The sequence below is a fragment of the Crassostrea angulata genome, chromosome 7, assembly GCF_025612915.1.
Source record: "Crassostrea angulata isolate pt1a10 chromosome 7, ASM2561291v2, whole genome shotgun sequence".
NCBI classification, from domain to species: domain Eukaryota; kingdom Metazoa; phylum Mollusca; class Bivalvia; order Ostreida; family Ostreidae; genus Magallana; species Magallana angulata.
In genome coordinates this window covers 57320087-57336141 of record NC_069117.1, presented here as the reverse complement: position 1 = coordinate 57336141, position 16055 = coordinate 57320087, and the positions used below count along the sequence as shown (strand labels likewise).

Genomic DNA, 16055 nt, shown 5'->3' with positions numbered 1-16055 from the left:
ACTTTAAATAAGTGCATATTTTTCGTACAATAATTTTTGTTTTTGCTTTCGTTTAAGGTGCTACAAATTTTGACTTTTTCTTACTGTACATCTGTGCATACGTGTACTTTTGCCCTTAACCCCCAAAACAAGTTTCAGAAAATCTTAATATCTTATCTGGTTATATTGGGGGGCCTTTGAGCTTTACAAGAAACATATATAAAGATTAACTTATGCATGGTGATTGTTCGAGCAAACAATCTTTTGGGAAAATTGTTTATTTTCCTTTTCAAAAATCTTATACTATGAAGTACAATGTACATGTCCAATTAACACTGCTCAGAGACATTAGAGAAATAATAACTATCAAAACCGGTCATGGCAAAGAGGCAAATTCAGAAAACTTGATAATTAGTGCTAGTTACAGATCTATTTATAGACAATGCAAAAGGAGAGAATAGTGTGATAAAGGATGCCGACGTTAAAGGATGGGCTAAACATCTGTCGGTAGAAAGGTTAGCTAATATGATGGCCATTGTATTGCATAAACCCACCGAAGAAACGAAGGCGGATGACTAGACAACCTTGCAACTGTCTGAACAAAACACTGACAAAAACACCGGCTGGGCATGCCTTTTTAAGAGTCTGGCATTCACTGAATTATTATCCAAACAGCTTTATATTGAGTTTTATAATCCAGGATGGTGCAACGAAATTACCATACGATTGAATTTTTGGATTATATGTCGCCCGAGGGATTCACCAAAATAAAGAGTCTATAAATATCTATTACGATTAGAGTAAAAGAAAAGAATTTATCTTCACATTTTTATATGATATACAAGACTTTAACGTTATTCTATGCACTATTGCAGATACATGTATCTTGCAAACAATATTTCATATGAGAGAGAGCGAGAGAGAGAGAGAGAGAGAGAGAGAGAGAGAGAGTCAATGCTCCATGAAATTCCTTTATTTTGTGGCGAGCCCTGAGAGTCATCGGAGTTATTGGGTTAGAGAGAAGACAGCTCATAGGGCGACTAAGCAGAGAGGCAGAAATAGCATCGCTATGGTTGTGGAGAAGAAGAGAGGGACAGTGGGGAAGACAGTGAGAGACAATTGTGAATGTAAGATCATTTCACAGGCGGATAGCTGGATGGTCCCGGGCTGGGAGCTGATCACCCCAGTCGGCGCACCTCTGGAGGTTGTAGTGGACAGCGCCGAAACAACCGAGGAAGGAGGATCCACCTGATGACGGGATCATCACGCATCTATACCACCAAGATGTTTACAGGTACTTGCTTATACTGGTATACCAGTGACCGCCAGGAAAGACTGGATGACGACTGTGAATAGGGCAGTGACAACCTGGATAGACAGGAGGCAGTCTGGAAAGACGGACACCCCAGGGTCTGGAGGCTTAGCAGGCCAATGGACATCCTCTGTGAAGAGGAACCTACTATATCCGCTATAGACAGATACATACTAAGATACCCCCGAGGTCGCACGAGAGTGGGGGAGGATGAGCGACCTAACCAGGAGGATTACACGGATACGACTACCAACCGTCAAAGGACTGAGATGAACACGATTAACGGATCAATTTGCAGTTGTGGAAAGACTCTGAAGAACGCAAGGGGGCTGAAGATTCATATGGCAAAGATGGGGTGCAGACCAAATCAACGGCTGGCACAACGCACAGGGCAACCTGATGAGACGGAGGAGGAGGTGGTCCAGGACTCAGACCAAAGTGACCACAGCGTCCAAGTGCCAGACAGCGAGGAAGTCGACCAGCAGGTTCCAGAGGATCACAGCCAGGCGATGCCAGAGCCCAGTATTGATACAAAATCTGGAGAACGGAAGCAGAAAATCAGGTGGCCACCTAATAACAACAAAGCAGATTGGGATCAATTTGATTTTGATGTAGATTCAATCCTGAACACATCATTGGCTGGAGGAATAGACAAAAAGGTGGAGGCCATGGCCACAATAATGTACAATGTGGGAAAGGAGAGATTCGGTTTGGAAGAGGTCAGGCAGAAACAACAGAAATCAACTGGGCACAGAAATAGACGACAACAGGAAAGAGCGTCGATAAGGAGAGATTTGAGGCAGTTGTCAAAGAGATACAGAGTCGCACCCGAAGAGGAAAGAGCAGCTTTGGCGGAGCTAAGACAAGGCATGAGAGAACGACTGAAGATACTGAACAGGGCAGAAAGGAGCAGGAAGAGGAGGAAAGAGAGGGCCAGAGCAAGAGCAAGGTTTACAGCAAACCCATTTCAATTTACATCAAAGCTGTTAGGGAAGAAAAGCTCAGGAAAGCTGCAGGCTGAGAAAGCAGAAGTGGAAAACCATCTAAAAGAAGTCCACAGTGATGAGAAGAGGGATGAAGAATTGCCTGAGCAACCCAAACTTATTCAAGTATGTGAACCAGAACACATCTTCGATGAAAGCGAACCTACGGCCAAAGAGGTGAGAGATGTCATCCAGAAAGCAAGAGCAGCATCAGCGCCAGGACCAAATGGTATTCCATATAAAGTTTACAAGAACTGCCCAAGGCTGACAAGACGTCTATGGAAACACATCCGGGTCATTTGGAGAAGAGGTCGCCTGGCAGACAGCTGGAATCAGGCAGAGGGCTGCTACATCCCCAAGGAGGAGAATTCCAAGAACCTGTCGCAGTTCCGAACTATATCACTCTTGAACGTAGAAGGGAAGATCTTGCTCTCAGTAATGGCTAACCGCATGACAAGATACATGTTGGACAACAACTATGTGGACATAGCAGTGCAGAAAGGGGGAGTCCCAGGTGTATCAGGCTGCATTGAGCACACAAGCGTTCTCACTCAAATTATTAGGGAGGCCAGAGAAGGAAAAGGGGAATTAGCTGTTATTTGGTTAGATCTTGCCAATGCCTATGGATCAATGCCACATAAACTTGTGCAGCTAACCTTGGAGAAGTATCATGTTCCAGCAAAGACAAGACATCTATTAGAGGAATATTTCAACAGACTGGAGTTGAGATTCTCCATTGGAGATTACACAACCTCATGGCAACGACTAGAAGTTGGTATAGTCACTGGCTGTACAATCTCAGTCATACTATTCGCAGCAGCTATGAACCTACTGGTGAAATCAACAGAGAAGATGAGTAGAGGCCCATGGATGAGAGCAGGCATACGTCAACCACCAGTGCGTGCATTCATGGATGATATGACAATCAGTACTAAGACTGCAATTGAAGCAAGATGGACGCTCAAAGAAATAGAAGAGCTTATCAGTTGGGCTAGGATGAAAATCAAACCATCAAAGTCTAGAAGTCTGGTGCTGAAGAAAGGAAGGGTGACAAACTACGACTTCCAGCTTGGACAGGAGATAATCCCATCAGTCTCGGAGAAGCCAGTGAAGTGCCTGGGGAAGTATTTTGATGACACACTGAGGGACACCAAGAACACAACCAACACTGTAGAACAACTACAACAGTGGATGGAGGCAATAGACAAAAGTGGACTGCCAGGAAAATACAAAACCTGGATATACCAGCATGGAGTACTCCCTCGGATTTTGTGGCCTTTGCAGGTGTACGATGTACCAATGTCCCGGGTAGAAGCTATGGAGCGCCTGACTACAAAATTCCTTCGCCGATGGCTAGCAATACCACAGTGCTTTAGTAGCGTGGGACTCTACAGTGTAGGGACTAAACTACAATTACCGCTATCATCTCTTGTCGAAGAATACAAGGTTACCAAAGTGCGACAACATCTAACACTTAGAGACAGTAAAGATGAGAAGGTGCGCGGAGCCAGGGTGAATCTAGAAGCAGGCAGGAAGTGGTCTGTTCAAGACACAGTCCGGGAAGCAGAGTTACGCCTGAAGCAAGCAGACATTGTGGGAAATGTAGCAGTCGGAAGACTGGGCCTGGGAACAATTACATCAACCAGATGGAGAACAGCAGGCAAAGGAGTGCAAAGGAAGCTAGTGCAAAAGGAAGTCCGGGTGATGGAGGAAGACTCAAGAATGGTTAAAGCAGTAGGCATGAAGAAACAAGGAAGCTGGATGAATTGGGAAGCAGTAAGGCAGAGGAAAGTGACCTGGAATGACATATGGTCGATGGAGCCAAACAGATTGCAGTTTCTCCTAAGATCAGTATATGATGTGCTACCAAGTCCAACAAATTTGGCAGTATGGGGCTTAACTGAGGACCCCAATTGCAAACTTTGTGGAAAACCAGCAAATTTGGAGCATATATTGTCATCATGCTCCGTAGCATTGTCTGAAGGCCGATATACATGGCGGCATGACCAGATACTTTCGGTGCTTGCAGACTCTCTCGAAAAAGCCAGGAAGAGACCACCACCAAAGGACAAGCGGCTCAAGTTCATCAACTTTGTAAGAGCAGGAGAGAGGGAGAAGACAGGCAGCACTGGGGAGGGTAGAGGACTTCTTGGCACGGCAGGAGACTGGCAAATGCGAGCTGACCTGAAAACCAGAATGCAATTCCCAACGGAAGTAGCATCCACCAACAAGCGACCTGACATAGTGATCTGGTCTCCGTCAAGTAGGCAAGTCATTATAGTGGAGCTGACAGTTCCTTGGGAGGAGAGAATGGAAGACGCATATGAGCGGAAAATGGGGAAATATCAGGAGCTTGTGGCAGATTGTCAGGAGAGAGGGTGGAGAGTATGGTGTTTCCCAGTGGAGGTTGGCACGCGGGGCTTTGTTGGACAATCCTTGTGGCGAGCCCTGAGAGTCATCGGAGTTATTGGGTTAGAGAGAAGACAGCTCATAGGGCGACTAAGCAGAGAGGCAGAAATAGCATCGCTATGGTTGTGGAGAAGAAGAGAGGGACAGTGGGGAAGACAGTGAGAGACAATTGTGAATGTAAGATCATTTCACAGGCGGATAGCTGGATGGTCCCGGGCTGGGAGCTGATCACCCCAGTCGGCGCACCTCTGGAGGTTGTAGTGGACAGCGCCGAAACAACCGAGGAAGGAGGATCCACCTGATGACGGGATCATCACGCATCTATACCACCAAGATGTTTACAGGTACTTTAGGTGAATATTGTTGTTTTATCATTTAATATACAATTATCTTATAAATAAGATAACCTCTGAATCAATCAATTTGAAGACATATTTCCTTGTCTTCCACAAAAAATCGATCCAATGCTGGTGCTTTCATGCATTATTTGACCAAGGAAATAAAAATTCTATATTTATGAAGCACAGATACTATTTTACCCTCAGGAGTTTCTTGATGGATTAGAATGCCTCAGACTTGAGCGGGATTAGGCGGTGTTTCCCGAGAAATTATAGTTTTTAATTACATTGTATCTATTAATATGCCCATTTATTGATATCAATCTTGTTTCCCGTATGTTGATGTCTTGTGATCTCTCAGAATAAAGTCCATGAAGAACATTCGTTCTCCAGAGTTGCCGAGTAGTTGGAGAACCTTATGGTAGTTACATGTACATCAGTTTAGTTCGTGCAGGGCAAACTACTGGAGTATTTATTTCTATCCAAAGATTATCAATAGAGTTCAAAACCGCTCCCTTACAAGGCTACATTTAGCTAATGGGATTGTTTTGGTATCAATTTATCCACTGAAATATTTGGTCTTTCATGACAAAAACAATTCTATCTGGTTTCTTTAGTTGTGTAGACCTTGTTGATTTTTTTTTACTTATGCAAACCGTTTTGGTAACGTTAAAGGATGACGCATCAAAACTGTATTCTTACAGCCAGTTATTTTATTATCTTTCCTTAACGGTAGAAAATTGAGTTATTTAATAGCTACCCAATTTATACTTCATGAAACTGGATTGGGAAGGTTTATGCTTTTAAAATACCGATTGGTATTTTAAATTTGCATTAATATAGTGATGTTTAGTCTATGTAAAATATTGATACATTTTAGAATAATCCGATCTAATATAACCAACTTAACTTATGGAAAATTGAGTATTTATTCGTTATTGAATGTTTTTGCTTTTTGAAATTATATTTGACACAGCTTGTTGCTGCCAGCTCTTCGTCCAATGCTGCCCTATCTTTAAGTGTATATCTGCATTATTGATCACTTTTTCAACTAATGTGTTCAGTTCCGCCTGATCTAAATTATCGTTTTTGCTATGATTGCTTTACTTCAAAGATAGTTTTTTAAAAAACCATAAAAAGCTGAATTAACTCTATTACCCTTTCATTCTGATGTAAATATGATTGTCTTATTTTACACCCTCTAATGAAATTCATGCAAAGAATGAAATATTTACAATTTTTCATAAAACTACGAAATTTTCTTTTACCATGCACTTTGTTGTTTATTTCGAGGTAAAAACCCCAGTGTATATGTTTTAGTACTTTATGGTAAGAACTTCAACGTGACTAGAACCCAATTATGCTTACATACAGATGGAGTTGACTGGTTGGATGTCCTTTTTTCTGTTTGTGGTTTCATTATTTTTCAGTATATTGATTTCAAGGGCCTACACCGACGCTCGACTTGTTAAGCAGATTATCGCTAACTAAGTGACGAATCACACGGCCTCTCCTTCCGCTATTAGAGTCCCACCGAGTTCACAAGACCAATATATACTCGTAGAAGAGACAGCTTACGGTTCCTTCCAAGAAACTCTATTTCCTCCCAATCAATTCTTCTTTCAGTTTATATTGTCTCAGTGAATTCATGCCGATCTCTTTATTAATAATGAGCTTATGCTCGAACAAGCACAGAAATTTGATGAACGAGGGCAGGATGATTTGCTCTCCACGATTAATTCTTTGATTCCGTGGCATTAGCTTGGGTAAAATAATGCAATAAGACAGAATGGAGGAATAGCGTAATTTTTAAAAGAGTCTGAGTTTTTAAGAACAGACCCTTTTCAATTCACGTTTAAGAGTTGGATTGGTTAGGATGATTCAGAGATCCTGCTTCCATTACAAAACATTATAAATATACAATATATAGACTAACAACTGAGGTATTATTTCCATCATTTGGTGAGAAATTCTTAGAAATCTTTAAGTTGTGGAAAAAATTCTAAATCAAGTTGTGACATCAGATAGTTATTGCACTAATGCATCAGAGTTTATACATACACCCATTCGAACAATACGAACCCAAGTTATTTTACATGTCTCTAGAACGGAGGGTTGCAAAGTGTTTCTGACTCTACTCCAAAATACACATCAGTATAAACAGTGATCATTCATGCTCATGATTCCATTTCTGTTCCATTTGTTCTTAGAACGCGCCTATTGTTCTGAGGCTGTTTATCAGACATGGAATAAATCAGATGCTATTGATGAAATCCAGTGACCAACTGTTGCCATTCCAGATTTGTCATATGTAAAAAACATCGGATATGATAAAACGATATGATCGCTGATCATCGATCATTTCATTCATTCTTTTATATGACGTGTTCGATATCCTGTATTTTGTCCTCGTGGTGCGACAGATGTTTTTGCAAATCGTGTTCCATTACCAGGAAAAATAAGTGATAATGATCGAAAAAGCACAACCCGCTGTCTTATTTTTATCAAGGTCTGACTTGAAATGTCACAAAGAAGGGTTTGATGCACAGCTGATTTAGTCAAAGTATTACTCGATTAACAAAATGGTAATTTGTTAAATGTCACCATGTCAGTTTTGTTAGGGTTTGTCATTGTCCGATACGAAACTTACCTTCAATAATGACCTCTCGTACTCCTCTGACGTCAGATTGATCATGCTTGGGGGTCGGTGGTCGGGGCTGCCCTTGGCAAGTAGTCTCATCTCATACCCCACCCCACCGTAAGACTCAGGGGTTCCGTTTGTAAAATTTTGCATAATCTCCATTCCAAACATGGCTGACCTGCTGAATTGTCACCAGAAGTGAAGCAATTGCTTACTACAGTTTCAAGTCTATCTCCATCACTATATGGTTATGTTTTTAGATAGTCAGTTGAATTGTAGAACCGGTAGTACTCAGGCCTATCGAATCTGTGTCCGGACGATGCAGCCAACTGCCATGCGCCTTGGCATCCATAATTCAGAAATAATCGACAAATTTTCTAAACCTCTCATACATTTCATCTGAACGTTTCACAAAAATTCGTCACGAAGCTTTAGAACAAAACAGTGGCAGTTACCATATCGGGGCAAATTCTTTAGTGTTGGCACAGAGGGACATTGCAGGCCGAAAGATCCTCATCCATATAAAAGAATTGGCTAATTCCACCACTGCCAATTTCTGATCAAATTAGGCCCATTACAATGTAGATGTTCTGAATACATCAGCATCAGCTATGTACATTGAGGACCCTGACAGACGAACGCTGTTTTCTCGCATGATTACCAGCTTATGAAAATCGATGTCGCAATTCTTCCGTTGACACTTGCTATACATTCGTGCAGTTTGTTCATTGCAGTCAGTGGCCCGAAATTAACTCCAATATAACCCCAAGAATTTCAATGTAAATCAGAATTATCGTAGTCTCTGATCGATGTCACGTTTATTCTTTGAGGGTAAATCTGTTCTCCGTATGAAACGTACTCCGAGAATAATGAGATAAGAGTACAGAGGGCACTAACGCGTTAACACGGGTTTCCACTTCATTAACAACCCGGGCGATAGAGAGGGGACACTTACAATGAACAAATTAAGACGCTATCCTATGTCTAAATAACTTAATTATGCTGATGTTGAGTTCAAGGGGACTTGGAATCCGCCATCTTCAGTTTCATCCAATGTCGGGGAAACTGTTTCCAGTGGAGGGGTGGTAAAGGGTGTTTTAAGGGTACGCGGTGTTAAACACAAGTTAAACATTAGTAAACCCTACAGTGCATATATACTGATACCAAGTTGATAGCAGAATATCTTAATGTTACGGGCACGCTGATGTAAATAGAAATTAAAGTTTCTATTTCTGATATCATTTATTAGGATAATTTGGGGCAGCAATGTTTTATTGATATACGTATCAATGTTAATAAACACCATCGTCAAGTGGTGAACATTATGTGCTACTTGTTTACTAGCAATTCTGTCTGTGCTTGTTGCGCTAAAACATTAAAAAGCATCTCTAATTTAAAGCTTTGGATCTTGTATGCTAAGAATGTGCAAAGGATAAGTGAAAACGATATGGAATAGTTTGCTTGAATTCAATTACACTCAATCCATCAAGCAGTTGCCAATATTTCTTACAGTGTGGATTCTAGTGTGATGTTCAATCTTCAAAACAAAACATGACCGATACATGTCAATCACATCAAATCAAAACAAAACTTAAATACGGATAGGATGATGTAACCGGTACTCCTTCTTTTTATTTGACAGCGATTTTAACTATGTTTGACCTTGATTGTTATAAATGACCGTATATGGACTAAAACAAAAACAATAGCCTTGGATATATCACGGTCAGCACAGTCACATAAAATTAATCATCAATAAATGCACAAAATGCACGTAATTAGTTAGACATAAAATAGCACTTTTTTGTTTGTTGATCTTGCAATGCATTTAAACAAAGTGTCCCTGGCGTAATGTCAATGCCCTTGACATAAGTACCTCTGTGAAGTCATTAAGTTTGGCACGCAGGGATAACTTAGCAGTTTGTGCTCTAAGTCAGGCTGTACACTGGACATATTGTCCTTCAATCGAATATTTACATGTTGCATAGAAAGACCCAGGACATTTTTATGAGCGATTTTTCAACGGTAATAGGTAATGTCATTAAGTCTTGTGTACTAATTATTTTGAATTCAGAATTGCTTGTTATTTTTACAATGTTCAATCCTTAGCAAGGGTATGTGTTTATAACATAGATTTGTAGTGGAAGTTTTAAAGTTAATTTTGATTTTGACTTCGTGGTATTTCGGAAACCAACGCAAATTAATGCTCCAATTAAATGTTTTTGACCGCGACTCCGCATTTCATATATCTGCTGAGTTCACATACTTCAACTTGTAAAACGTCTGAATACCGATGCAGAACTTCCTTTGATTTTTATTCTAATAAAAGGTCATGAAGCACAGATAACATTTTCATGATAAAAACAATAGAAACTTTAAAAATGTAAAAATTTGTCAGCATCGCTCTGAAACTGAAGACACACTTTAAGAGATGAGACATTCCTATCTCAGTATCAGACTAAGATAGAGGGAGACTGTGACCGGTGCATGACCGCTAGTGAAGGATAAAGAAACCATCGCTACCTAAAGGAAAATCCATAGCAATGCATTCCATTGGATCACAAATTAAGTCGCTCATAAAATACATGTTTACCGCGACTGGTGAGGGAAAAAATCGAAAGTTCCCTGCAGAGATCTTGGCGTTATTAACTGTCTCTCTGATAGATGATGATATAGATATTGATATACTGTGAAATCAACAACCTTCAACCTGTATCAAATTGACAGGTGAGACAATATCTCATTCTGTGTTTGAGAGTCATAACATCAACATCTTAATAAATCACTGAGAAATCATCAGGCTTTAATGGCGATCAAAATTCTCCGATTCCAATATTCCTTTTCTGGAACTGACGATTCCTAAATAACAATATCTAATAAATCACAATCAATATTTAACATTTATATACTTTTCATTGATATAATTATCGTGGCCTATTTAATTAATGGTCCAAAAATTCGGCTTTCCATTAAATTATATACTGTTATAAACCTATAAATTTGGAACAATTCCCGAAAATTGAATCTCGCAACAATGACCCTTTCTGCAATATTTAATATTTTAAATAATATTTGTTGTATGAATACATTACCTTAAAGGAGTCGCACTACAGATTTTATTTAATACAATACTAACTGCATTTTTATAATTTTATTTTGCTGCAAAAAAACTGCTATTATAATTATTTTATATGTTACTCAATCCAGCATGGTAAACAAATCAAAAGAGTTTGTCAGAAGAAAATTTCTTTTATAATGAGTTTAATACCATACCATTTTTGTGCCGGACAGATTTTGCAATTTTGCTTCCCCAAAAGTCTAGCAAAAGTTGATAAACTAAAATGTTTTTGTGTTTTTTCGGCATGTAATAAATTACAATTTACAATAAAAATTTCAAGAAAAGTAAATATTCCAAAAAGACATTAAGAGTTTTGTTGTTGACCTATAAAAGTTGTTTATGCGTTGTCCAATCATATCTAGTCAGCATATTTGAATGACCCAGTTGATGTGGTGACACCAAACAGCGTTCATCTTTTACATACATGCATGCCAATATAAGCTGACCTAGGAATATGTACAGTTCACAAGGATCCGGAGAGTATACCTAATTTCGCTTACGTATGTGCATTCATATCCCTCAGGTTTTGAAGCAACGACTCTTATAAAAGCATACGTTGCATGGTGCATTCTTGTCTTTGACAGTCAATCAATAAAAGAAGAAAAGATTATGGAGGCTGAGTGGTCAACAAAGTCCCATCAGATTTGCCTCAAAACTTTAAAGAATGATAGTTTTGACTATTAACTATTATTTAGTACATAAAAAATTCAAATATTTTCAGAGTTAATTTTTGAATGTTTGTCTCTTTATATCTTGATACAGAGCTCTTCATTTCATAGAGGTAAATATGGTATTAAAAATGGCCACGACCATTCAGGCCTCTCATTAGTCTTTTTAACCAGCATTGGTAAGGCCTCGCGGTCATGCATCCTTTTTTGTATTTTAACGAAAAATATTGTCGTGATATCAAGCCCTATCATCATGAATTCTTTTCAAGTAAATAGCCACGAATAATTTTTCCCATCCATTTTTTCCTAGATCTATGTACATGTACCCTGAATACTTTTCAGAATAGATGGCCATCTATTGTAAACGTAGAATACCAAAAAAAAACCTGCAACTATCTATTGATCACAACATATTCTACACATATTTTAATAACAACGGGGTTGAGAGATTAAGAATCTGCTTAATTATATGATATCATCGATATAGCCTACTAAAGATCGACATCAGATACAAAACACGAGAACACCGTATCCTAATCAGATAAGACGAGCTATGACGCAAGTTGTCTGAATTTTCACCTAAACTTGAGGAATTTAATAAATTTCAACAGTTTATGACTGTAAACACCTGTTCTAGTTTCCTATAGATAAATAAGAGACAGGCGGTGTAAAAATCTGAATTCTCTGTGATTGTTATATAATCACATATTCCTATACATCTATTCAGCCTACATAAGAGAAACAGGGTACATTGTATATGTTTACCTTGCCCACATAAGAGAAACAGGGTACATTGTATATGTCTACCTTGCCCACATAAGAGAAACAGGGTATATTGTACATGTCTACCTTGCCCACATAAGAGAAACAGGGTACATTGTATATGTTTACCTTGCCCACATAAGAGAAACAGGGTACATTGTATATGTCTACCTTGCCCACATAAGAGAAACAGGGTATATTGTACATGTCTACCTTGCCCACATAAGAGAAACAGGGTACATTGTATATGTCTACCTTGCCCACATAAGAGAAACAGGGTATATTGTACATGTCTACCTTGCCCACATAAGAGAAACAGGGTACATTGTATATGTCTACCTTGCCCACATAAGAGAAACAGGGTATATTGTACATGTCTACCTTGCCCACATAAGAGAAACAGGGTATATTGTACATGTCTACCTTGCCCACATAAGAGAAACAGGGTATATTGTATATGTCTACATTGCCCACATAAGTGAAACAGGGTACATTGTATTTGTTTACCTTGCATTGTTAAAAGAAAGAAAAAGGTTTTACAACTACGTCCCGCAATATACATGGACGGATCATATGTGATAGTGTTTGCCATGAGCATCTTCCGTTTGTCCGTCCGGCCATTTAAAAAAAAAATCTTGGACTTTCAGTAGGGCGTAGCTATCTATTCCTTGCGTCAAAACAAATTAAAAATGACGCAGTTTCAAGCGAAATATGCATCGATTGCGTTGTCTTAGCTCAAAAGCCAGACACATTTTGTTGATTTTAAAGAGCCATATCTGAGTGGCCAGCGATGAAATAGACAGGCCTACGTCACATTGCTATTTGACACAACTACCCAAAGTCCAAGCTCTTGTTAAAACGGTTCTATCATTTGTCATTCTCTGTCCGTCACAATTCAAGCATACAAATAGCTTAGTATGAAGTAAGTGTTCAAACTATTTTATCAAATTTCATTTCAAAGAAACATCTGAACAATAAGAAATTTCATGCAAAATTGGGTATATCAATAATATCTGACCATGACCTTGACCTTTCCAATGAAATTGAGTTACATAATTTCTAATTTTTCATTTACCTTTCACGGAAAACTATTCAAGACATTCGTATATTTTCATACAAAGATGAAATATTAGTTTGGACAAACTTTTATTTTTTTTTCTATATTTACTTTTTCTTCGCCTAGTGTTTTTATCATTTACTCTAAAAAAAAAAAAACTAATGTACACATCATTTCTACCATAGGCCCAAACACAAGGCAAATTTATAATTTTTAAGGAACAGATTTGTCACTAGGTAAGGCATATATATGTTTTCTTTGGACAACTTATATAAATATTCTTGCAAAGTTGATGAAATTCTCTATTCGTCTGCCAGGACCACCCTGAAAACTGAATGCGGGGGTGATTTTCCGTAGATCGAAAGAATTCCAATTTAAAAAAGCCATTGCTGTCAGGAACTTATCTGTCAGTCGGAAGTAACAAGTTAATGAGTGAATAGTCAGTGAAGACCGTAATTCCTTGTATCCCTACACGATACATCACAACTGACATCAAACAGACCTGGCAGTAAAATCTTTGAAATTCCCCCGCTGATCTGGTGTGACTGTATGAAGGAAAGGGGGAACCTGGATTCAATACACGACTAAAGCCAAAGATAACACACTCCGGGTATCAATTATTAAATCAATTATTTAACGCCGGCTTTCACATTAATATTGATTATGCTTATAAAACATAGCATTTAAAATAAAACTCAACTAGTATTTTACTTTTGCAAACGGTTTTTTTTCAGTTTTGAAAACAATTAGCACACTACTGTCTTTGCAAACATAAAAAATAAAACTTTTTTCGTTTCAAATTTTTCTATCATCAGATCAGCCATGCAAGGCGTAATTATTATTATTGATTTGAGAAAAAAGTCATAGTCGATGAAGTTGCACTGTGTTTCGCACGCTGAGAGAGAAAAAAGAGATGATTCAATACAGGATTCAGTACAGGATATTTAGCGCCGAGATAAGAGCGCCCGTTCACAATTACGACGAAATAAGTGGTTTTCAATGTTTCGATATTGGAACAAATCTCTCATAAAAATAACCAAAGTTATTGAGGTCGGTCTATGGATGAAAAGCGTTGCAACGTACGGATGATAAATAAGGCCCATCGTTGACATATTGGTAAAAATGATTTTCAGATGTCGACAGGCAATAAATGTGGCTATAAAAAAGCTACACAGTTCGACGATTATTGGCAGACAGTTTGATAATGAGCAAAAATTGCCAACCGCTTTCTTATGCTGACATCAAGGATAATGCATGTGGAATGATGCTTAGAGTATAGGGCGCCGTCTGAGGATTATCTAATAGAGGATTATGACGTCACAGATTAACCAAATTATAAATAGTAAACAAATCAACCAAGATGTTAAGGGAATAAAACAAGCTGTCTGCATCAACATCTGACATGTAATCAATTGTAATCAGACCTAATTATCTGCATAATTACTTCATTAATTGACTTAATACCTTGTTCTTATTCTCCGATTTCCTTTTCTTCCTCTTTTTGGACGAGTAGTTTCTACTCAAACTGCCGCTAGTGACGGAGCTCTCCCGGGAGTGCGGCTGGCGGTAGGCGGAGGACTTCCTGTTTCCGGGCACCCCGCCATGTGCAACAGTATCAAGGGTCATGTAACTATAGGCGACACTCGTCATTTTATTCTTGGTATGGAAAACAATATCATCGAGTATCAACATAATATTAAGACATCGGATACCATTGAAAGGATAAGGTCAAGGTTGGTCAGTGGCGTTTGTTCTCTTCATGTATTCCGAATTCCAACATAAAAAATTCACTAAAATAAAATATAAATATCCAATCTATTGATCGATTTCGGGTTATCCATTTTTTTCACAACATCTAATAAATTAAAGGCGTTATTATTTAAAATCTACAATTGTTCACTGCTGCCAACATTGCACCAGTGCATAATTTCTGTCAAATGGCATCATCAGTTCAAATAAGCGGCGAAGCTGGGATGAAGGGAAACCTACAGAAGCTGTTTTTACAGATAACATATGTCAAACAAATCTAGTCTATAAATAGAATGGCGTGTAATAGAGATGCTGGTAGAATCTGCAAAAAATAGCTTCTGTCGGGGGAGTGTTGTCATGGCGACAGAAATGCCAGGATGTGATACAGTAACATATAGAACCTTGACCGCATGAGTTCACGCTCGAGATGAAATTAGTGTGGACATTTATTATATCGTTCGCCATAAAAAAGCAATGCCACGTAACGATAGAGATATTTTTCATTAACAGGATATTTGACATTTTTATATATCTCCAAATTATCTTTTACAGGAATGGAGGCGGTAAAATGGACGAGATCACCGTCGGTCCGCGGCATTATCCTCCCACTCTGTGGTATAATGTTATTGAGATACACAATTTGTTACAACAAAACCATTTGAACGTCGTAACGACGAGCTTTTAAATCATTTTGTTCCATTGATGCATGCTATACAGAGATAACGGACACAGTATCTCCTAACATAGCAAAGCACAAACAAGATAGAAAAGTGTTCTTCTCTTGCAAAATTATGGGACCATCAATTGTACACCGTTTACTGACGGTAGCAACCAGCGTTGGGTATCTATGAGTGTCAGAACAGCCAGTCGTCAGTGTCACCGGGGACAGCTAATGCCATCTCTCTCCATTGTAAAACGGTTCCTCCAGGTGCTTCATGAATACCTCTGACGTATTGTGAGGAAGGGAACACAGTTTTTGAATTTATATTCTGTCACTTTGGTATGCTGTGGAAAACAATAGGTCTTTTTCAGATGCAAT

At 38.7% G+C, this 16055-nt stretch overlaps 1 protein-coding gene across 4 annotated transcripts in view; it reads right to left on the bottom strand.

Moving 5' to 3' along the window:
- The window catches only part of LOC128155616 (cys-loop ligand-gated ion channel-like), a 34672-nt gene extending 19418 nt beyond the window's left edge, over window positions 1-15254 (bottom strand). The window contains exon 1 of one of the 4 annotated variants that reach the window (XM_052817416.1): window positions 14732-15254. In XM_052817416.1, the coding sequence (XP_052673376.1) occupies window positions 14732-14959 (228 nt within the window). In that variant the 5' untranslated portion in view covers window positions 14960-15254. Of the gene's footprint in view, window positions 1-7671; window positions 8619-14731 lie in introns of those variants that run through there. The other 3 variants (XM_052817414.1, XM_052817417.1, XM_052817415.1) reach the window with 3 other exon arrangements.
- Between the last annotated feature and the right edge of the window lie 801 nt (window positions 15255-16055).